Here is a 22,123-nt window from a genome sequence, read left to right on the forward strand (position 1 = left end):
CCCCGCCTTTCCGGCGTGCTGCCGGAAGCGGAAGTGCCCGCGGGCGGCTCACTTCCGGTTGGGCTCCGGGCGGCGGCCGCGGGAGGTGAGTGGGTGGCGGCGGCGGCGGCGGAGGGCGGGCTCTGGGGCGGTGGTCGCCGAGGTGGGAGGACTGGGGGGTGGGCACGCGCGGCCCCGGGAGGTGGGCAGCTCAGTCGGCCACTCCAGACCACGTCCGCGCTCCGCGGCCCGGAAGGCTGGGCGGAGGCGGTGGCGTCGCCGTCCTCCCGGGGCCCCGTCCTCCCGGCGCCCCGCCTCCCGGCTCGAGGAGGTGACCCTGGACTCCGAGAGCGCCGCTCGCTGGAGGGCTGCGGGGGCCGCGCGCGGGGGCCGGCCGGGGGGATGCGCGGCTTGTCAGGTCGGTGGCAGTGCTGGGAAGGTGTCCGAGCAAACGGGAAGAGAAGCGTGCAGGCACAGAGTCACCTGTGCGAGTGGATGTGGGCTTCACGGGAACGCGTGCCTCCCGGTGCTGGGGTTTACGGCTGTCGCCTTTGGCATGTGCGTGTTTTGCTGTCCCGCTGAGATTTTGTGCGTTGGGGTAGTAACCAGTCGGATGGAAGGAGAGGCCGTGCTGGCGGCACAGTGCTGTTGGAAAGAGGAGCGAAAAGCCTGTACGGACGGTGGTTATTTAATACAGAGCCCTCCGTGGACGTCGTTCGTGGAGATCAGGGCTTTGCTGAAAGCACGTGGGGGTGGGGATAAGGAACTTAGGGAGAGGACAGATCTTTTTCATCTCTTTAAGAAGTTGTATACAGAAGACATGCATGGGAATAGTGTAATGTCTGAGGTCAGGGGAACACATGTTTATTAAATCCTCTCATTTGCCAGACGCTCACCGGATACCCCTTTTGGCGCCAGGACTAGGGCTTTGGAGCTGGGATGGAAGGTAGGTTTCCTCTGGCGTGCGAGCATCTGTGCTCTGCAGGTCGTGCCTGAGCAAAGGTGCCTTTTGCCTTCTCATCTTTGTTTATTAGGGTTGTTAAATGTATGAAGTAGAATTTCAGATATTACAGATGGTAGTGATTTTTTAAATATGTTTTTTAAAATTTTTTTAAGATTTATTTATTTATTTGAGAGAGTGAGCTAGTGAACACGCATGCAAGCCGGGGTAGGGGGTGGGGGGAGGGAGAGAGAGAATCCCAAGCAGACTCCACACTGAGTGCAGAGTCCCAGCATGGGGCTCCATCTCACGACCCTGAAACCACGATCTGAGCCGAAGTCAAGAGTCGGGCACTTAACCGACTGAGCCACCCAGGCGCCTCAGTAGTGACTTTTGAGGGGCATGTGCTGGGACTTGAGCTGGGGGTGGGTGAGGCATGTTGAGGCATGTGCTGTCCCTATGCCTCTGTGTCCTCTCTGAAGCCTCCTGGCGCAGCTGCCCCACCAGTGTGGCCAAAGGGTGCTGTGAAGGCTTCAGAAATTGGCTGTGTCTGGGGGAGAGAAGAACCTTGGAGACTGACATCTGATAGGATGAGGAGTGTGAAGTCCACGTAGAGACATCCTCCATTTGTTCATAGCTTATAGCTGTAAATGTGTCTGCTTTACTTAAAGGTAAAAGTGCCTTCGTATCTGAGTTCTGAAAGCTTGTATCTATTATTAAGGAGTTCACAATCCTGGTTTAGCTTTAAGGTTTACTGGATTAATGATCTCAGATGTTCTCCTTGTAGCTCCACTGTGACCAGCTGAGACTATCAGGGAGCATGAGTTTTGTACCTACCTTTTCTACCTTCCTAATACATCTTCCCCTCCTGCCCCCTCTCTCCTTGTCCACACAGCATACCTCTAGTATGACAGGTGCTGAGATTCCGCCTGCTTTTTAACCATGAAGGAGACGGACCGGGAGGCTGTAGCAACAGCTGTCCAGAGGGTTGCTGGAATGCTCCAGCGCCCGGACCAGCTGGACAAAGTGGAGCAGTACCGAAGAAGAGAGGCCCGGAAAAAGGCCTCCGTGGAGGCCAGACTGAAGGTACGAGACCAGAGAGGTCATAGCCATCCGCTTTACTCCCAGTCAGGACAGATCCATTTATCTTGAGTTCTGGGTTCCTGTATAACATCATCATTGTAGTTTTGCTAAATTAGATTTTGTGATGATCTAGAAAGAGGCAGAACAGACCATCACCTTTACTTAACACATTCTTTCCAAAACTGTATTACCGAGCAGTAGATTTACAGAGAAGATTGTGGGTATATTGGAAACACTGAGGAACAACCTTTCTAGCATCCAGAAGTGTCCATTTAAATTTTAAACAATACTAGAAGAATAGCAGCTATCCTTATTTGTTAGCAGGTCTATAGAGTGCCACAGAGAGCATTTTGTTTAGAACTTTTCAGCACACACTGTAGCTGGCTGGCTATGTGCCTGGCACTCTGCTGGCCCTGGGGAGGAAGGAGAGTGAGGCACATTTATTAAGAATGTGAGAGTGGGGCAAGAAAGAAAATTACTCTTTTTCAAGGTATTTTATGATTGGTTTGACTTTCAACTTAATTTGTATGAAGATGTGAGGTTTTGTTAAAACACATACATTCAGTGTAGTTATAAAAACGTTAAGACCGTGGTGTGCTGTGAGTGACAGGGAGTAGAGCAGACTTCCGGGTTGAAGAGAATGCCTTTGAGGAAAGTTCATTTTCACATTCATATGGCACTTAAAAACACTGTTAGCATCTGGATAATGGCAGACTTGATCATTCATTTGTACCAAAACGAAGTATCCAATTACTGGTTAGACTTATTTAAAACAGTAGTTTTACTTTAATTTAAAAGAGTTTGGATCTGCTACATTTTTAGTTAGCATTTTGATCTGATCCAGAAATTTGTGGGATTAACTGGTGATCATCACTAGTGGCCTAGAAAACTTGTGTGGTCCGTTACCATCATCAATAATTTCCGTGTGTAAGTTACGGCTCCTGGGTTGAATGTGTTCCTGGCTTTGGTTGTGCCACCTGGCCTGGCCTGGCCTCCCCTCCCCTCGCCTGGCTGCCCCTCCTTCATGTCCCCTTCCCTTTTGGCTGTACCACTTGCTGATGGCATTTCAGCATGCCCACGGAGTGAGTCTGAATCCCAGATGTACCAGTTCTTTGCAGTAGGGCCAGCCATCCTTGAGCCAAGTCTGGTCCTGGCTGAGCAGCAGGAAGCCCTCTACCTCAAAGCTGATGAGTGAGTCCTGACAGCCTCAGATGAGGCCTGAGGGAACTGAGGGATGCCTGGGGCAGCCACGGGACCTGAGGCATGCCCGTCGTGGTATCCAGCATCTTCAGGCTGAGGGCCTGGATGAGTAGTTTAGGAGGTTTTCTCAACAAAGTTTAAAAGGCATTGTTCTGTTCTACGGCTGCAGTGAAAAACAGAAAAAGCTATTTTGTGAATCAGTTAAGTCCTTGTTGAATTGTATTCTCTTTTCTCTGAGTATTGACTGTTTGCAGCTACTGAAATTTGTCTCCTGTGAACTTGAAACACCTGAGGAAGACGTGTTTGTGGCTGTCCCAGCTCTGCTCACCATCCCCTCGTCCCCGGGTGTCTCCCCTAGGCTGCGATCCAGTCCCAGTTGGACGGTGTGCGCACAGGCCTGAGCCAGCTGCACAACGCACTGAACGATGTCAAAGACATCCAGCGGTCCCTGGCCGACGTCAGCAAAGACTGGAGGCAGAGCATCAACACCATTGAGAGCCTCAAGGATGTGAAGGATGCTGTCGTGCGGCACAGCCAGCTTGCCGCAGCTGTGGAAAACCTCAAGAACATCTTCTCAGGTGGCCCGTGGGGACAGCTGGGGGTGGTGGGTGCCTTGGGGGTCAGAGGCAAAGTGCTGTCTGTTCTCTTCCCCGTGACTCATTTTTCTTTGCTGTACGGGTGATGTAGAGGTGGATCCAGCTTTTGTGCGGTGTGTCTTGTAGACCTCCCTCGGTGTGGACAGTGGGTTTGATTCCCACCTGTATAGTTAACTTCTTGTTTGCCCTGAGGGTGGAAGGGACCAGTTGAACAAGTAGGATACTTATAGTTCTGTTTGGATAGAGGCACAGAAATGGGTTAAGAGAAGAAGCGCTTGTGAGCTTCATTCCGTGGGCTGCAGTGTGGCTGTCAAATCAGTAGACCAGATGGGACTCCAATAGATGAAAAGAGAGAAGTGTCCTGGTGAACAGGACAGAGAGGGGCCAGTTCCCAGCTGGAGAGGTAATGGAGGCGAGTGGCAGTTCCCGGGTGGAGAAGAGTGTGCACAGGCCGGGGGTGGGGAGAGCAGAGAAGGGACACACACTGCAGCCTTGGTCAGCAATGAGCGGGATCTGGTAGAGGCCTTGGGGCTGGTTGGGGTGGTGTGGGGACAGGAAGTGTGGGGGTGGCCCTTTCAGAGCCATGTCCCAGTACCTCACCAGTGAGAGGCTCTGCAGCCTATCCTGGAACAGTGTCAGTTGTCATGTGGGTGGGGCTCCATGTCTGCTCAGCACAGTCTAGGGCCCGTCTCAGCCCTCATCCCCTCCCCTCTGTCAGAGTCACCAGTATCCCAGCAAGAGGCCTTGGAGTGGTCTGACCCCTTCCCTTCCTTTCTCCTGGGTCTGGTCTCTGAATTCTTTCTGTTCTTCCCTAAACTCTGTTCAACCCATGAGCATAATGTGCCACAGTTCTTCATACCACTTTAAAGCCACATCATGGTGGCCCTGCTCCAGCTGCATTGTACCTTGGTAATTTGTGTCCTATCCAGCTTCGCTCCTCGGACTCCTCTCACGCTTGCGTCTGAAGGCAGGTTGTTAAGTACCTGGCCCCCTTGCTTGTCTTCCTGGGGGTCTGATGGTTAGGGCCACATTCCAAGTTGCTTCTCGCGTTCCTCCCACGAATGGCGCAGCGTTGCCGACTCCACAGTGGGTGCTAAGGAAGCAGCTCATCTTGGTGACTGTTAACTGCCTGGAATTGGAACACAGTAGTCCCCAAGCCCAAATGCCCTTCGTGACACTGAGCCAGCATCTTGCTAGTTAATATCCCTCCTTACGATTTCCTGTTGATTGGTAACATTTCCTTCCAGTCTTCTAAAGCTCATGCCAAATTACCAAAAAGTTACTTTACTGGAAGAAGGTCATCCACAAGAGTTGAAAATAATTTTCTTCCCTTGAGGAATGAATGAGGCCATGTTATATATGTATTTTTGTTAGGAGTAGACTTCATTGGGAAGATTCATTGCCTGTAATTTGGTAGTACTGTGCACACCGCCTTTTCCCCTACTTTGTTTTAACATGAGATACACCTAACATAAAATTTACCGTCGTGATTGTTTTTGAGTGTGCAGTTTTTGGTGTTACTTTACTTTCACGTTGTGCAGCTGTCACCACCATCAACCCCCAGAACTCTTTCCATCTTGTAAAACTGAAACCGTATGGTGGTGTGTGTCAGTGACATGCTAGTAAAACTAAAACAGAAAGACCAAACTTTGCACCCATTAAATGATAGCTCCCCATTTCCCCTCCCCTTACTGGTTGTGGGTCTGTTGAGATATTCTGTTTCTTCATGACTTAGTCTCGTAGGTCTTTGCTGCTACGTCTAGGTCACCTCTTGATTGGCGTACAGTTGTTCATACTGCTCTCGTGGTCCTTTCTATTTCTGTAGAATCAGCAGTAATATCCCTACTTCCATTTCTGATTTTAGTATTTGAGTCTTCTCTCTCTCTCTCTTTTTTTAAAGTTCATTTAGCTAAAGATTTGTCAGTCATTGATCTTTTCAAAGAACCACCTTTTGGTTTTGTCAGTTTTCTCTGTTGTTTTCCTGTTCTCTATTTTGTTTCTTTCTGCTCTTCTCATGATTTCCTTCCTGCTGGTAGCTTTGGGTTAGCTTGTTCTTCTTTTTCTCATTCCCTAAATTATAAAGTTAGGTTGTTGATTTGGTATTTTTCTTTTTCTTTAATATAAGCATTGATAGCTATACACTTGTCCTTAAACATTGCTCTCCTTGATGCCGTTAAGTTCTGGTGTGTGGGGTTCTTACTTTTGTTTGTCTAAGTATTTTCTAATTTCTCTTGTGATTTCTTCTTTGATCCAGTGATGGAGTGTGTTGTTTAATTTCCACTAATATGTGAATTTTTCATCTGTTACAGATTTCTAACTTCATCCCATTCTGGTTGGAAAAGATTTTTTTTTAAAGATTTTATTTGACACAGACACAACCAGCGAGAGAGGGAACACAAGCAGGGGGAGTGGGAGAGGAAGAAGCAGGCTCACAGCAGAGGAGCCTGATGCAGGGCTCGATCCCATAACGCCGGGATCACGCCCTGAGCCGAAGGCAGATGCCTAACCGCTGTGCCACCCAGGCGCCCCTGGAAAAGATATTTTGTATACTATCTACCTTTTAAAATCTATTGAGATTTAATCTGTGATCTAACATAAGGTCTATCCTGGAAAATGTGCTCTTGGGAGGAACGTGTGTGTGGTTGTGGGTGGCGTGTTCTGTGTCTGTCTGTTAGAGGTGGTTGTCCTCTGTGTCCTTATCTCCTGACTGCTTGTCCTGCCCACTACCGTGAGTGACACTGAAGTCTCCCAACTGTTAGAGAACTGTCTATTTTCCAGTGTTGTGAATTTCTGCTTTGTATGTTTTGATGGTCTCTCATTAGGTGTGTAATTGTGTATAATTGTGTCTTCTCGCTGTAAAAAGCCTTTTATGAACATATGATGCCTTCTTTGTCTCTTGTAAACTTGTTGATTTCAAGTCTATTTTGTCTGGCATTAGTGGGGCCACCTGCTCTATTTTGGTCACGGTTTGCATGGAATGTCTTCTCCCACCCTTTCATTTCAGCCTGTTTGTGTCTTTGGATCACAAGTGAGTCTCTTACAGATAGCATGTGGCTGGATCTTGTGTTTTTATCCGTTCTGCCAGTCTCTGTTTTTTAATTGGAGAGTTTAATCCATTTACATTTAAAACAATGGGTGAACTGAAAATGGGTGGCTTACTTCTGTCGTTTTGCTGTTTGATTTCTATATGACTTACAGCCGTTTTGCCCCTCATTTCCTGCATTCCTGTTGTCTTTTGTGTTTAGTTGATTTTTTTGTGGTGAAATGTTTTAATTCCTTTCTCATTTCCTGTTTTATGTATTCAGAAGTTGTTTTGTTTGTGGTTACTGTGGGAGTTACATTTAACATCTGAAGTTAAAATACTCTGAATTTACACCAGCTTTACTTCAGTAACAGACAAAAGCTCTGCTCTGACACAGTGCTGTTTCATCTCCTTTCAGTAAGTGATGTCACAAAATTATATCTTTATACATTGTCCAAAAACATAGACTAATTGCTTTTTATGTATTAGCCTCTCAGATTCTGTGGAAAGCACAGTGTGGAGTTACAGACCAGCTACAGTAATACTAGCTTTGGACAAATAATTTTTTCCCCTAAATGTATTAGTCTGTTACATTATGTAGAACAGAAAGTAAAGTTACAAACCGAAGTTACCATCACACTAGCTTTTCCAGCTGCCGGTGTGTCTACCGTTATTGTGATCTTACCATCCAGCACGCTTTCATCTCACCCACAGGACTCACTGGGGCAGCTCTCCAGCGTTAGGAGCACTCAGCTTGTGCTTGTTTGGGAGTGTGTTTTTGTCTCCTTCACTTTTGAAGGACAGTTTTGCCAGATGTAGGACTCTGGGGTGACAGTTGTTTTCTTTTAGACTTCGACAGTCCCAGCCCACTGCCCTTCAGCCTCCAAAGTTTGTGATGAAAAGTCGGCTTGTGGTTTCACTGAGGCTCCCTTGTAGGTGACCTGGTGCTTCCCCCTCACTGCTTTCCAGTTTCTCTCTGTCTTTGATTTTCAGCAGTTTGTTCGTAATGTGTCTTGTTCTGGGTCTCTGAGTTTTTCCTACTTGGAGTTTATTCAGCTTTAAATGTTTATATTCCTGTCTTTCATCAAGTTAAGCAAGTTTGATCATTCGGATAATTTCTCTGTCTCCTTTTCTCTCTTTTCCTCTTCTGGGATGTTCTGGGATGTCCACAGTGTGCATGTTGGTCCACTGGATGGTGCCCCACGGGTCCCTTAGGCTGTGTCCACTCTTCTGTCCCTCGTGCTTGGTAATTTTCATTGTCCCATCTTTGCTGATTCATTCTTCTTTTTGTCACATCTGCCTTTGAATCCCTGAAGTAGGTTTTTTGTTGCAGTTATTGTAGTTTTCACCTCCAGAATTCTTTTTGGTTTCTTCTTAGGTTTCATATCTCTTCATTGATGTTTGCATTTTGTTCCTGTATGGTTTTCTGGACTTTCCCCACGTTTTCCTTTAGTCCCTGGAGCACATTTAAGACTTGTTTTAAAGTCTTCATCCAGTAGAGGGGTGTCTGTTAAGCTTCAGTTCAAGTCGTGATCTCAGGATCCTGGGATGTGGCCCTGCGTCAGGCTCCCTGCTCAGCGAGGAGCCTGCTTTTCCCTCTGCCGCTCCCCCTGCTTGTGCCCGCCCACTCTCACTCGCTGTCTCTGACAAATAAGTAAATAAAATCTTAAAAGATAAAGTCTTTATCCAGTAGATGAACCACTTGGTGTTTGTCAGGGATGGTTTCTGTTGGGTTATCTTTCCCCTTGAACCTCCATCCTTGCCTGTGTCTTTATGTCTTGTGATTTATTTTTTTTGTTGTTGAATGTCGGACATTTGGATCTGCTGACATAGTAACTCTGAAAATCAGCTCTCCTCCTCCCCAGGGTATGCTGATTCTTGTTTATTGTTTGTGTTTTGGTTATTGTAGGCTGTCTCTGAGCTGAGGATCAGACTGAGATGTAAACTGAAGATCTTCTCAGGTCTTTTCTGAGCTGGACCTTTCCCTGGGCATGTGCAGGCGCTTTTTAATTCCCCCGTGTATGAGGTTGCTTTTGAATATCCTAGTCTTTAATGTCTGGAGGGGGAAGGGAATAAAAATGGAGGGGAATAGAGGCACTGGTTCTTTAAATCGCCCAGAAGTCACCTGGCTCTAGGGCGAGGGGTTTGCAACAATGGTGGCCTGAGTGCAGTAACAGCGGGTTCCACCACTGTGTCTGCAGCTCCCTGATTAGAGACAGCAACCAGCAGTTGGAGCACAGATCCCCAGTTTTTGGAGGACGTGTTTTGCTCACCCTGGTTCCCTCAAGCTATGTGCAAGCTGCTTTGGGAATGCGTGGCAGGCTGGGCTGGGGCTGGTGCTGGGAAGGTGCTCCTGTGGTAAGAGCTGAAATTGACCAAAGTTAACCACTGTTTACTGCCAAGCCATCTCCTGGAAGTTGCCAGCCTTCTGCAGACTCCACAGTTCCAAAATAGTCACTCAGACAGATTCTGCCAGTGCAATTGTTGTCTGGGTGCAGAGATAGGTTCCTGGTGCTCCCTCCTTGGCCATCTTCCCAGGGTCCTACACAGCCTTTTGTGTGATTTTTCACTGTGCCATCTTGTGCCTTTTTCCTAGTGCCCGAAATTGTGAGGGAGACCCAGGACCTCATAGAACAAGGGGCGCTCCTTCAGGCTCACCGGAAGCTGATGGACCTGGAGTGCTCCCGGGATGGGCTGATGTATGAGCAGTACCGCATGGACAGTGGAAACACTCGTGACATGACCCTCATCCACAGCTACTTTGGAAGCACGCAGGGGCTCTCAGACGAGCTGGCCAAGCAGCTGTGGATGGTGCTGCAGAGGTCACTGGTCACTGTTCGCCGTGACCCCACCTTGCTGGTCTCAGTTGTTAGAATTATCGAAAGGGAAGAAAAAATCGATAGGCGTATCCTTGACCGAAAAAAACAAACTAGTTTTGTTCCTCCTGGGAGGCCCAAGAATTGGAAGGAGAAAATGTTCACCATCTTGGACAGAACCGTGACTACTAGAATTGAGGGCACGCAGGCAGACACCAGGGAGTCCGACAAGATGTGGCTCGTCCGCCACCTGGAAATCATAAGGAAGTACGTCCTAGATGACCTCATCGTTGCCAAAAACCTGATGGTTCAGTGTTTCCCTCCCCATTATGAGATCTTCAGAAACCTTCTGAACATGTACCACCAGGCCCTGAGCACGCGGATGCAGGAGCTTGCGTCCGAAGACCTGGAAGCCAATGAGATCGTGAGCCTGTTGACGTGGGTCTTAAACACCTACACGAGGTAACTCCCAAGCCGCTCTTGTATTTTCTTTCACATGGAGTTGAGTTGTTTTGCTCTAGCATGTGCTCAGCACCCTCAGACTTTGTTTTCCTGCTGGTGAAAGTCTCCCCTCTGGTCCATCTGGGGGCTTAACCTTGAGGTCAGGGCCCAGCCTCTGGCTGTGTGAATGCTCTTGTGTTTGGGTGGTGTTTCTGCCCCTGACTTCCAGTTCTGTTGAGCAGTTCAGCATTGGGCGCTTCTGTGGTACTGAGTGCCCACCGTGCACCCCGCTTCCTCCTTGCGGCGGCTCCCTGAGGGTGTGGTTTCACCCCGGTGGACGGGGGAGGACACACGGACACACTGCTCCTGGCTTCCAGTGCCCCCCGCCCCCCGCTTGGTTTCTACTCACCAGTATCCTGGAAAAATCTTTTTACATTTCCGCCTTGAGGTTTTGTCACTTCACAAAAGGGAAGTGAGCCATTTTCTGCTTGTATGCGTTTGACATAGGGTTTGAAAATTGAGGCAATGGTGGGTTATTCTGACATTCTTTAAGATTAGCTAGCTGAGAAGGTGCATTTTGATTTTGCAGGGTTTCATGAACAGAGAACAGTATAAACTACTGTTCTGGAATTATTTTTAGCCTCTCTTGCTGCTCGTGTGCGGAAATTCGTTAAACCTCTTTAGCAATCAGGTTTTGGATGTTTTATTTGTATTTTAATAACTGGTTACAGTAGAGAATACGTACATCTTAATATAAAAAAATAGGAGAAACTGTCTCTCACCCGTGATGATGATGGTCACTCTGTCTGGCACATCTGCAGCTTCACTGTGCCACACCTGGGTCCTGCCTCCCGGGCACTGCCCTCACCCAGCGCACGAGTCCGGAGTGATCACCATTTCCCCATCCTGTGGCCCTCTCTGTACCGGCCTCGATTTCACGTTGCCCCATGAGGACAGCACTGTTAGGATCATCTTCATTTTGTGCGTGAGGAAACTGAGGCACAGAGAGCCATGTTTCCAGCATTTACGTGGCCAGCAAGTGGAGAGCAGGAGTAGAATCTGGGCCCTGGGCCCTCGTGCCTGCTCCAGCCACCAAACTGGGTGTGCATTTGTTGGTGTGCACAGTTTCGTGTCTTGGTTTTGTGTGTTTTTCTGTGTGTGGACACCTGCATACTGGCTATCACCTTTTTTTTTTTTTAAAGATTTTATTTATTTATTTGACAGAGGTAGAGACAGCCAGTGAGAGAGGAAACACAAGCAGGGGGAGTGGGAGAGGAAGAAGCAGGCTCATAGCGGAGGAGCCTGATGTGGGGCTCGATCCCAGAACGCCGGGATCACGCCCTGAGCTGAAGGCAGACGCTTAACCACTGTGCCACCCAGGCGCCCCTGGCCATCACCTTCTAGCATTTGGACTTTCTCGTTTGAAAAATTGAGCGGCTTTCATACAGGAAACATTTCACACTGAATAAAGGTTCTTGGGTGAAAATTAGGTTGAGTGAATAGTCTTTTAATACTTGCAGAATTTTATGAAGTGCCTTTTCACTCAGGAAGACCTTGTATTTCTTATAGATAGTAGATTAGCTGATAGTACTCATTGTTTTCTTCATAAATACGTATTTAGGAAATATGGCAACAGTCGTGTGATTTTGCTGAACATTCAAATCTTGGACTTTTAAGGACCTAGCCACACAAAGATATTAACTGTTTTTTATGGAAACTTTTTTCTGAAATTCTGTCCATATCCCTGCTCTCTTAAGCACAGTTGTCTGAATGCATTGATACTTTGCTGACTCATGTTTTGCTATGAAGTGCAGGGATCAGCAACGTTAACTTCCGCACTTATGTTTCTGAGTTACTGTCCTTGTTCGTCATTCCCTTGTTTGATAGGACTGGTCTGCTCAGCACCTCTGGTTTGCCAGGCCCTGGCCTTCCCCAGGGGGAGGTGCTGAGGATAGACCAACACATCTGGTTGGACATTTGTGTGTCAGAAGAAATAGCAACACTTAGCTGAGTGCTTTCTGTCTCCCTAGTAATTATTCTTTCTCATACCTGGTTTTGCCATAGTGCAGAGATGATGGGGAACATGGAACTGGCCCCAGAAGTGGATGTCAGCATCCTGGAGCCTTTGCTTTCTCCAGACGTGGTCTCTGAGCTGCTTGACACATACATGTCAACTCTCACTGTGAGTAGAGTGCTGCATGGTCCCGAACCAGGCTGTGTTGGCTCTCTTAAGTCATGCCTTAACCGAGGCCAGTGGGCAAAACAAGACGGGGGAAAAAACCTGTTTTGATGTTCACTTCCTAAGGATGTGTGGGCTCTGTTTCTGGGAAATTGGATCTTGAAATGTGTGTTGGCCAGTTAGATGGGGCGGCTCACTCTCTGCCTGGATCTGGAGATTGAAGCGCGTGTCCTGCAGGTATAGAAACCTCCTCTGGCTGGAGTAGTGAGCCTGTCCAGCCCCCGGTAGCCTGATGGGCAGTGGTGCCTGCCAGCCTCCTAGAGCTGAGCCCAGGAGTGGGAGGGTGGCAGTTGGGGACCAAGTGCCCACACCCCTCCCTCCCGTAACCCCCAGGTGGTGTGCGAGTAACAGGAGGAGGTCAGGGTCTGCTTCCTTGGACAAGGGGAGCCCGAGTAGCAGACAGCATTCTGCCTGAGATGCTGAGCCCCACAGTGGGAAGCAGGGAGGGGTCTGTGTTCCCGAGGTGATGGTGCTGCTGTCTGGTCTTCCGTGGACAAGCCTGCTGGGAGCACGTCTGCCCCATGCTTCCGTGTACGGCTGACCGGCCTGGCCCCTCCTGTAGTGCAGTGCTCGTCCGAAAGTTGGTCGGCGGAGGCAGCACCTGCCGTGGAGGCAGCTTGTGGGATGGCTTCTCCGGCAACCCCTTGTTTGGGAATAGCGGCTCCCAGGGCCCTGAATTTGGTTTCTGCTGCTGCACTGCTGAGGAGACGCCGTGTGCATTGCTCAGTGTGGCATGTTCTGTTCTTCCTTTTTCTGTAATGCCAAACTTCTTTAGTCAAACATCATTGCCTGGCTGCGGAAAGCACTAGAAACAGACAAGAAAGACTGGATAAAAGAGACAGAGCCCGAAGCCGACCAGGATGGGTACTACCAGACGACACTCCCTGCCATTGTCTTCCAGGTACCATCGTGTGCTTCTGAGGCTCATTGCCGGATCGCTCCTGGGGTCCGAGGGTTATACAAATGAACATAGAGTGCCTCCCTTTGTAAAGACAGAAGGAGCCCTTCCTGGTGCCTCAGCCCCTCTCTGTCTGGAGCAGAAGACACAGAGGGTCGCCTGTCCAAGCAGTCTTGCCCAGAGTTACTCTAGTTTTCCTAAAGTGTTTGAATTTGAACTAGAACCGAATCACATGTTATTTGCATGTGACGCTCAGATTTGAGTTTGCTTGTTTGATGTTTTCTGATGTTGGAAATGGCTGAGATTTGTCTTCTAAAATACCACCTGATTGAGTATAACCTGATGGATTTGGGGAAGAGTCCTTTCTATTTTAACCATAATTGTGCCTCTTTATGGTTCCTTTACTTTTTGATGCCCGGCATCTGCTGGTGTCCTCTGGTTTCCTTACTGTCCTTTTCTTCTGGTCCGTTGGCTTTTCTTCTTGGAGGAAGGTTTCTGGCAGGAGGAGGGCTGAGTCATGTCTCATTCTTGTGTGGAATCATGTCACTGGCCTGTGCTTGGACGCCAGCCAGGTGCAAGTGAGCGCCGTGGGCATTTGTCTCTGGGTGACACCTTGAGTAGCAGAGGGGTCCTCACCCTCCCCTTTATTTTGGAAACCGGTGTCATGACAGACTGCACGTGCCACGTGCCTGGGGTGAGGTCGGCCTTCGGGCCCTTCTCCGCCTCGCCACGTGTAGCTTCCCTCAGCTCCCAATCCTTCGTAAGGAATCCACGTCACAGATTACAGCCCAGCCCCTGGCACCCATGCAACCCCAGCCGCACCTGCCCTCCCCGAGCCCCCGTCTCCCTGTCAGCTCAGTGACAGTACACGTTTCCCTCTCCGCGGAGACCAGCTTGTTACAGGTAATTTGGAGGAGATTCACTTGGGTGGTTTTTTCATCTGGTGAGAAGGCTGTTCATTTAACTCACTTGTTATTTTTTGAGTGGTTTCCTTCTTTCTTTATGAATTCGGACTGTAACTGTCAGCTGGCAGATAGGGGTTTTACATATGGGAAACTTGCACCCTGTAAGTTTATAGTAGAATTCATCAATTCTCCAATTTTTAGATGTTTGAACAGAATCTTCAGGTTGCTGCTCAGATAAGTGAAGATTTGAAAACAAAGGTGCTCGTTTTGTGTCTTCAGCAAATGAACTCTTTCCTGAGTAGGTATGTATTTTTGCCAGTGTGCTCGTTTAGAAAATGTATGTTTTTAAAACTTAAAAGCAAAATTTTGACCCTAATACGCCTGAGAGTAAAAAATACTGTAAGCCTGGATTTGCTGTCGTGACCTTCGTTACTGTGAAACAAGCCTTTGGAACGGGTTACACTGTTTTCCTGAGAGCCCAGATGGGCCTGCTGGGCCAGACTTAGATTCTCTTCCAGACACTTCCTTTCTCTTGTCCCCACTGCCCAGGGCCTGGGAGGGAGTCCATCAGGTGGCGGCTCCCCGTTCCCATCACTGGGAGTCGGCCCTCCGACGGGGCTGGGGAATGTGTCTCCAGGACTCCTCCCTCCCTTTGACTTGTTGGTGAAGATTTGCAAACCTATAGAGAAGCAGAAAGAGTGGTGTAAAAAAACTTGACCCATCGTCCACCTTCAAAAGCTGTCCCTTAAGGCCCCCCTCGCCCATCTGTACCCACCCCCAGTAATTTAAAGCAGATCCCAGACATCCTGGCATTTCATCCCCTATGTCCTTACTCTGGCTGCAGGGCCTTCGGACACCAGGTTCGCATTTGGCTTCAGACGTGCCTGCTCTAGTTGTGTGTGAGACCGGGCCAGGAGCAGGTCTGGGCTCCTGGGTCTCAGGTGCAGTAGCGTGGCCTTGCCCCTCTTTGAGCCACTGGCCTGTGGACACATGCAGATTTGTCATAGTGCCTGGCACCTTCTTGTGTGGCCCCGACTGGCTGCCTTCCCCGTGAGCCACATGTTGGCCCTGAAGGCTTGTGAGATTCCTCTTCGCCGTCTGACTGTTGTGCAAGAAGCCGCACAGGCCGTGTGTGTGTGTGGTCCTCACTGCCGCACATCACGAGACGTGTGTCCCTCTGCTCCGCCCGGGCAGCCGAGCATCCCGCCAGACATGCCCCTGGGGGTTGTGGCCTCAGTCATTTTGTTAGCGGAAAGGAGATTTTCCTCGTCAGCCTCAGCAGTTTGATTACCTGAACCACACGTTGGACAGAAAGGGGGGTAAATGCACAAATATTTCCCTTTAATTGCCAACTTTGCTCCTTTCTTCAGGTCTTTTACACATACGTACGGTGTGTTGTGTTCTGCTGTTGTGCGTGAGTCTCTGTAATGAATTCAAAAGTAAAATATGTCGTGATCTCAGTTACTTGTTTGCTTGACCTCAAGTGAATAAGTTATTTATTTTTGAGTAATTTCTTAATTTGATTTCTTCAGGGAAAGTTTCAGAAAGTGACATTTTATCTAATATTTGATAATGTTTCCAACACTATTGTATGACTTTCTAGGCAGATTCTGTGTCAGATAAAATAATAATTTTCCACTCACAAATATTTCAAAATATTTGTATACTCAGAATACTGAATCACGTTTCAAAGCCTGATATAAAATTTATTTTCAATAATCCATTTAAAACAATTAGCTTCCCTGATTTTTCATTAGTATAGATTATCCAAAAATTTATTTTATTTGTAAAGACTTACCTGGTCGGATGTTAACGATGCCAAATATATTTATCGGGTGTGATTTCGTTGTGGTGCTTGGCACACCCCCGGGCTCCCCCTTCCTGATGGTTTGCTGGGGGCTGTGTTCTCAGATACAAGGAGGAAGCTCAGTCGTACAAGGAAGAGCACCTGCGGGACCGGCAGCGCCCGCACTGCTACGTCCAGTACATGATCGCCGTCGTCAACAACTGCCAGACCTTTAAGTAGGTGACCGCGGTGCGCGGGGCGACCGGGAGCCGACGAGCAGAAGGTGAGGGCGCTCAGCCGTTCATCGAGCCTTAACTGTTCCCTTACAGAGAATCCATAGTCAGTTTAAAAAGGAAGTATTTGAAAAATGAAGTAGAAGAAGGCGTGTCTCTGAACCAGCCGAGCATGGATGGGATTCTGGACGCCATTGCAAGGGAGGGCTGCAGCAGCCTGCTGGAGGAGGTCTTCCTGGACCTGGAGGTGGGAGCCGGTGCTTTACTACTTTATTTCCAGGCTGAAAATAGTGTTTCCATCCATTGTGCGTCTGGAACATACACCCTGTGACCGCATACCCGAGTGGAGCTGACACTCCAGTTCACTTCTCTCACTGTGAAAGGGCCTTTGCTTTTCTGTGATGTATGCCTTGTGTGACACAGGCCCAGACTGGAGGTCCTTCTGATGTACAGTTGAACAGACTCCCATGAAATATTAAGGAAACTAATCTGCTCGGTGGATTACAAAATGGAAACAAGTATGTAGAAGGAAGACGGACTGTTCATTAGCAAATTCTCGATACCAGAACCAAATTGAGAACTCATGCACGTGTGCACACATATCATGGGGACCGGTCTCAGCTTTGAATAAAAATACAGAACAAAGTCATTAACAAAACGCATTTAGCATCATATCAAAGGCACAGTACACTAAGAACAAGGAGGGTTTATTTCAAAAATACAAAGATGGTTTAGCATTATATAGCTGTATGGGCAGAAACCAGAATATATTTTAAAAATAAAACCAGATCATCTTGGGTCCTGCTGGGAAGGAAGTAGCTGGAGAGGAGCTTCTGGGATGATTGGTGAGATCATTTTGTGATGTCTGTAACTTTCTCGAAAATGGTTTAGAAAACAGATGAAATGGATGCATTTGAAATTATTTCAAAATTAAAGAACTATAACAGAAAAGTAGATAAAGGACACAAGTAAGCCCTTTCACAGAAAAGGGATCTCCAGTGTCCTAAATGAGAACAAAGTACCCTGTCTTCCTGATGTTCAGAGATAGGCAAACTGGAACCGAGCATTCTCTGTTGCTTCGCAGTTTGGCAGGTGGTGTTGGAGGTGCGGGAAGGGGGATGCTCTCGTGTGTTCTCTGTAGACCCGGAGCTGTGGTTTTGGAGGGCCGTGTGGGAAGTTTCCGGGGTTTTAATTTGCACACTTGTTGGCTGAGCAGTTCTTCTTTTGGGGTTTCACCTGCAGAAATGCGCACAGGTTCATTACGCTGTTCTTTTTAATTGCGAAATGCGAACAGTTTTAAATGTCCATCAGGATTGGCTGAATGCAGAATATCCATGTAATATACCCAAACAGCAAAGGCAGTGTGTGAACGGACAGATCTCCACAGTGAACGCCAGCTCATCACCGAAGTTGTGTGTAACGAATGTCTCACGTAGTGACCGTACGTGTTTGTGGATTCCGTGCCAGGGGAGTCTTTCCGTGTGTATTGCTCTCACAGAATGTCACCGAAGCTCGGCAGCACCTTCCTCCTGATACACGTGACTCGGGGACAGTGTCCAGGTGATGTTTTCTGTGTTCTTTTCAGCAACATCTCAGTGAGCTGATGACAAGGAAGTGGCTGTTAGGATCCAATGCTGTGGACATTATTTGTGTTACCGTGGAGGACTATTTCAATGATTTTGCCAAAATTAAAAAGCCGTATAAAAAGGTAAGAGTGTAGACACAGTGACATGGTGGGAGCTCACCTGCAAGCTGGAGCCCACCTGGCATCTTTTGTGGAGCTCAGTGTCCAATTGGTTCTTCTGTGAGTGGACGTTCACAGGTGGTTTTATTAACCCAAGGCAGGCAGGAGGCATCCGTGTCTAGAGAGAAGCTAGGTGGGGGCGATGGTGCTTCTGTTCATTTAACCTTATGCCTCCTGACACCCCACCAAACCCTCTTTGACACACGGCCGCAGACACAGGCCGCGCTCATGATAGGGACCTCCTCAGCGGCCCCGGAAACCCCTAGAAGGGAGGGTGGGGGCAGCGGCTGTGGACCAGGGATAGGCGGCAGTTCCCGCTCCAGGATCCCTGTCCAGGGCACAGGCAGGCTGCTGGCCTTTCCCTACTACAGCAGAGGCCCCAGGGTTCTTCTCTGTGTAGCTGAGCCCTGGAGGACCCAGGAGCCCTGCCACAGACGCACGGAGCCCCTGTGTGCCTCAGCCGCATGCATGTCCTCTGGGGCTTCCCTGGAGTAGCCTGTTTCCTCCTGCAGGACCTGGGCCTCTGCTCACGGATTCTCAGGGCCTTAGGTAGTGTCGGCTGTTGTTGATGTAACCAGTGACCCTTTTACAAGTCAGGCTTTCCAGATGTTTTTTCCTGGCTTATAGGCAGTGGTTTTAACATACTGACCTCATGTCCAGACATTTTGTAAAACTTTCTGTTTGTTTCTGGGATTTGTCTCAGGACCCTTTTAGATCTCTGTGTAGACGGTTGTGTCGTGTGAACAGTGACACCGTTTTCATTTCTGGTCCTCACACCTTTCATATCTTCTTGTCCCGCTGTGGTGACTGGGACCCAGTGTAACCCTTGTCTAAGTCCTCATTTTAAAGGAAATTGTTGTGGCTCTGCCAATAAGACTGATATCTATAGGGAGACCTGGTGATTGGAACCCCAACTGTCCTGTCCGAAGCCTCTGGCTGGTCGGAAGTCCGTGTGCTGCTGTCTGGTCTGTTGCTTGCACAGTTTTGGTTCCAGTGTTAATTTCTTTAAACATATGGCATGTTGATTCAGTAGTTGGTGCCTGAGGAGCCCGTGCCTGGGTGCAGCCCTCCCTGTGGGGGCTTGTCTGGGGGGTTCATCTGATGCGATTGGGCACGAGTTTCCTTTCAGCACTTACTTGAAAGAAACCCCGCACGTGCACTCCTTCAGGTTCTGCCATCTGTTGACAGGTGGGAGGGCGTGTGCCGTGCACAGCTGCCTGGCCAGCCTGGGTCTCAGCAGGTGCCTGGGGTGCGGTGCAGGGCGCGGGGGGGACTTCAGTGGGGAGCCTGGAGGGTCTCAGCAGGGGGCTGCCACAGCGGGAGCAGGGCTGGGCGTCTCAGCGGGAGCCTCTGCCTTGCTGACCCTGTGTTTGCCGGCAGAGGATGACTGCAGAGGCTCAGCGGCGAGTGGTGCTGGAGTACCTGCGGGCCGTCATGCAGAAGCGCATCTCCTTCCGCAGTGCAGAGGAGCGCAAGGAGGGCGCAGAGAGGATGGTCCGGGAGGCCGCGCAGCTCCGTCTCCTGTTCCGGAAGCTGGCCTCCGTGAGTGCTGTCTTGGCTCTGTTTCCCCCCCAGCGCTGTTTAGGCCAGCTGATCACGGCCAGTCCCATCAAGGACCAAGTGACCAATCGGTCCTCCTTGTGTGCACAGGAATGTCTGTTGGACCTTGTGGCTGGAGGTAGCTTCCGGGCATTACTCCTAGCCCCGTGGGTGTGGCAGTAGCCAGACTGGTCTCGCCCCTGTGGGCTGCCCACCCCCTGCCCACAGCGTCCCTGCTGAGGGTGCACAGGACAGCTCCACTGTGGGTGTCCCCTCACAGGGCTTGGCAGCTGCATGCACACTGTCTTCCAGGGGTTTGGCGAGGATGCAGACGGGCACTGCGACACCATTGTGGCCATTGCCGAAGTTATTAAGCTGACTGACCCGTCCCTGCTCTACCTGGAAGTCTCCACTCTGGTCAGCAAATACCCAGACATCAGGTAAGGGCCACGTGCCCTCTCTTTCAGCTGGAAATCATGGAACAGAGGAGTAAGCTCGTTCCTAGGGTCACTGATGGGGTGGAGCCTGACCATGGGGCATGTGCACTGTTGGGGGTCTCGGCTCCTGGGAAGACAGGCTGTGTGGATGATAGCCAGGAGCAGAGTGGGCTGCAGAGAACAGTAATGGACGCATCATGTCCCTCTGTGTCCCCTAGCCCTGCTGTTGGACCTGGGGCCCGTGGGACCCCAGCCTTGGTTCACGCATCTCCCAGGTGTCAGAACACAGGTGGGGAGCAGGTGGCCTGAGTGCGGGTGGGGCGTCACCATGCTCTGTGCATTGAGGGGGGGGGAGGTGGCAGAGCAGAGTGGTTTCAGGAAGCTCATCTTGTGCTCATGGATTCAGGGAAGGGAGCACATGTACCATGTACCTGTCACTCGCAACCGAGGCACCCCCGCCACCATCCTGCGTCAGCCAGCGTCTTCTCTTTTTGCCGATGCTGTGGGTTTGCTTGAAGCAGGAGGAACTGGTGGTCCTGGTCTCTCCAGGGTCCTCTCACTCTAGTTAGGCAGTCTGTTAAAGATTTAGGAGAGCAGAGTTTAAAAAACTTTGTGATTATAGGTTGAAGAAAAGGCCACGGTGAGTGGAGAACTCCGTTTTCTCTCCTGTCATGACAAGGGGGATGCGCCTCTCATCTACAGCTGTTGACCCTGCTCTGGGGCCTCAGTGTTGGCCGAGCCAGGCCAGGGGAGCACTGGGGGGGAGTCTGAGTCAGGCGTGGGGGGTGAGCAGCTGTAGCTGCAGCCCCTGACACTCCCTGGTGTTCCCTACCGCCTGCAGGGATGAGCACATTGGCGCGCTCCTGGCCATGCGAGGGGATACCAGCCGGGACATGAAGCAGACCATCATCGAGACGCTGGAGCAGGGCCCAACGCAGGCAAACCCCAACTATGTGCCCATCTTCAAGGAGATCGTGGTTCCCAGTCTGAATGTGGCAAAGCTCCTCAAGTAGCCTCTTGGGCCCCAGTCTTGTTGCGATGCTGTGCTCATCACCCCAGCCTTGGAAATGTGTGGCAGCCAGAGTAACATGAGACACCCAGGACCACGTGCCTGCCTCTCCCGGGGCCACGCTCACGGCTTCTCGAAGAGCAAGCACTCTGCAGCCATGGTCCTTCCGGCTTTCTCCTAGTTTGTAATGTCCTTTATGAGGCAGGCTCTGGCGTGAAGGGCCTCATGTGCCCATCCCCCTTAACCCCTGGGTCTCCCCTCGTTTCTGCACAGTGTAAACACTTCCAAAACTCTGCTGCTCAATAAAGAGTCTAACCTCCTGCAGGGAAATGCAGACTGCCCGAATTGAAGGGTTTCTTACTAGGGATGATGTAGTGTGTGTCCAGTGCCTGGAGGCTGCTCTCAGGTCGTCCGATGTGTAACCCGGAGGTGCGCCTCAGCCTGGAGTGGGGGCCTGGGTCCTGCAGCTCTGCATCGACCCCTCATGCTGCGTGCCCCTTGACTTGTGCCACAGGCTCTTTAACGTCCTCCCCGCAACCCCACTGAGGCCAGGCAGGTGTCCCTCTGGCGTGCCACTCCACACCCTCCCCCGGGAGCAGATCTGGCGGGTGAGGGATGTTGTGCGATGTCGTGCACATTTATCTGGTGCACATTTCAGGATCTGCTTATTGCGGATATGGGATCCCTTAGACCCCTCTCGTATAGCAGCTGCTTCGTGGTGGCCTCGTGTTGCACGAGTCCTGGATCTCGTAGTAAATTAACTCCGAGGCTGCACCTGCATAAACGGGGGGCTGGGTGTGGGTCCTGACCCTTCCCCACAGTGCAGTAGTGAGGGAGTTCTCATGCACCCGTGTTCTGGTTCACCGTGCAGTGCCAGCTAAAATGAGGAATGGAGAGTGGCCCTGTTCCCCCGTCCCTGCTTCAGGGAACCCCGGGGACTGGCTGGTTTAGGTGGGAGAGGGGAGGTGCGGCCCCTTCCCCACTGTGCCACTGGCCCCCGTGGTGGGTGTGCCCTGTGCTCCTCCCCACTGCGGGCCCCGAGTGAGTGCAGCGTGGGCTGCTCTGATCACCTGAGCTCAAGTCTGATGAGGCTTTGTTTCCTCTGTGGCCACATCCAGCTGTGTAAACAATTCTTGCAAAGGACTTTTTCTTCAAAGAATCAAAACCTAAATGGAATTAAGTGACAAGAAACTAGATGCAGTTCTTAGGGAATGTTCCTGGCTTGGAAGAGGGATAACTTCTCTATAAATAGGGAG

The 22,123-nt window shown here is 50.0% G+C and overlaps 1 protein-coding gene across 3 annotated transcripts; it reads left to right on the forward strand.

Moving 5' to 3' along the window:
- The first annotated feature begins 15 nt into the window (after positions 1-15).
- EXOC3 (exocyst complex component 3) lies at positions 16-21,201 on the forward strand. Of its 3 annotated transcripts, none has more exons than XM_026506621.4 (14): positions 16-85; positions 868-925; positions 1,815-2,005; positions 3,561-3,780; positions 9,417-10,098; positions 12,142-12,259; positions 13,092-13,217; positions 14,321-14,421; positions 16,031-16,141; positions 16,235-16,385; positions 17,724-17,846; positions 19,263-19,424; positions 19,734-19,861; positions 20,700-21,201. In XM_026506621.4, exons 3-14 carry the CDS (start codon positions 1,862-1,864, stop codon positions 20,869-20,871), a joined length of 2,238 nt encoding a protein of 745 aa, XP_026362406.1. In that variant the 5' UTR covers positions 16-85; positions 868-925; positions 1,815-1,861; the 3' UTR covers positions 20,872-21,201. The 3 variants fall into 3 exon arrangements, with proteins under 3 accessions (XP_026362406.1, XP_048080221.1, XP_057168124.1); XM_048224264.2 differs by lacking the exon at positions 16-85 and adding an exon at positions 225-397; XM_057312141.1 differs by lacking the exon at positions 16-85 and adding an exon at positions 444-537.
- Positions 21,202-22,123: the final 922 nt, after the last annotated feature.

This window comes from Ursus arctos, unplaced genomic scaffold (genome assembly GCF_023065955.2).
Source record: "Ursus arctos isolate Adak ecotype North America unplaced genomic scaffold, UrsArc2.0 scaffold_15, whole genome shotgun sequence".
In the NCBI taxonomy this organism is placed as follows: domain Eukaryota; kingdom Metazoa; phylum Chordata; class Mammalia; order Carnivora; family Ursidae; genus Ursus; species Ursus arctos.

Bases quoted from the DNA above. Each gene is read 5' to 3' on its own strand.
- EXOC3 (XM_026506621.4), top strand. From the start codon at position 1,862: ATGAAGGAGACGGACCGGGAGGCTGTAGCAACAGCTGTCCAGAGGGTT. The intron at 12,260-13,091 runs GTGAGTAGAGTG...AAACTTCTTTAG, and splicing joins CATACATGTCAACTCTCACT to TCAAACATCATTGCCTGGCT. The intron at 13,218-14,320 runs GTACCATCGTGT...TCCAATTTTTAG, and splicing joins TCCCTGCCATTGTCTTCCAG to ATGTTTGAACAGAATCTTCA.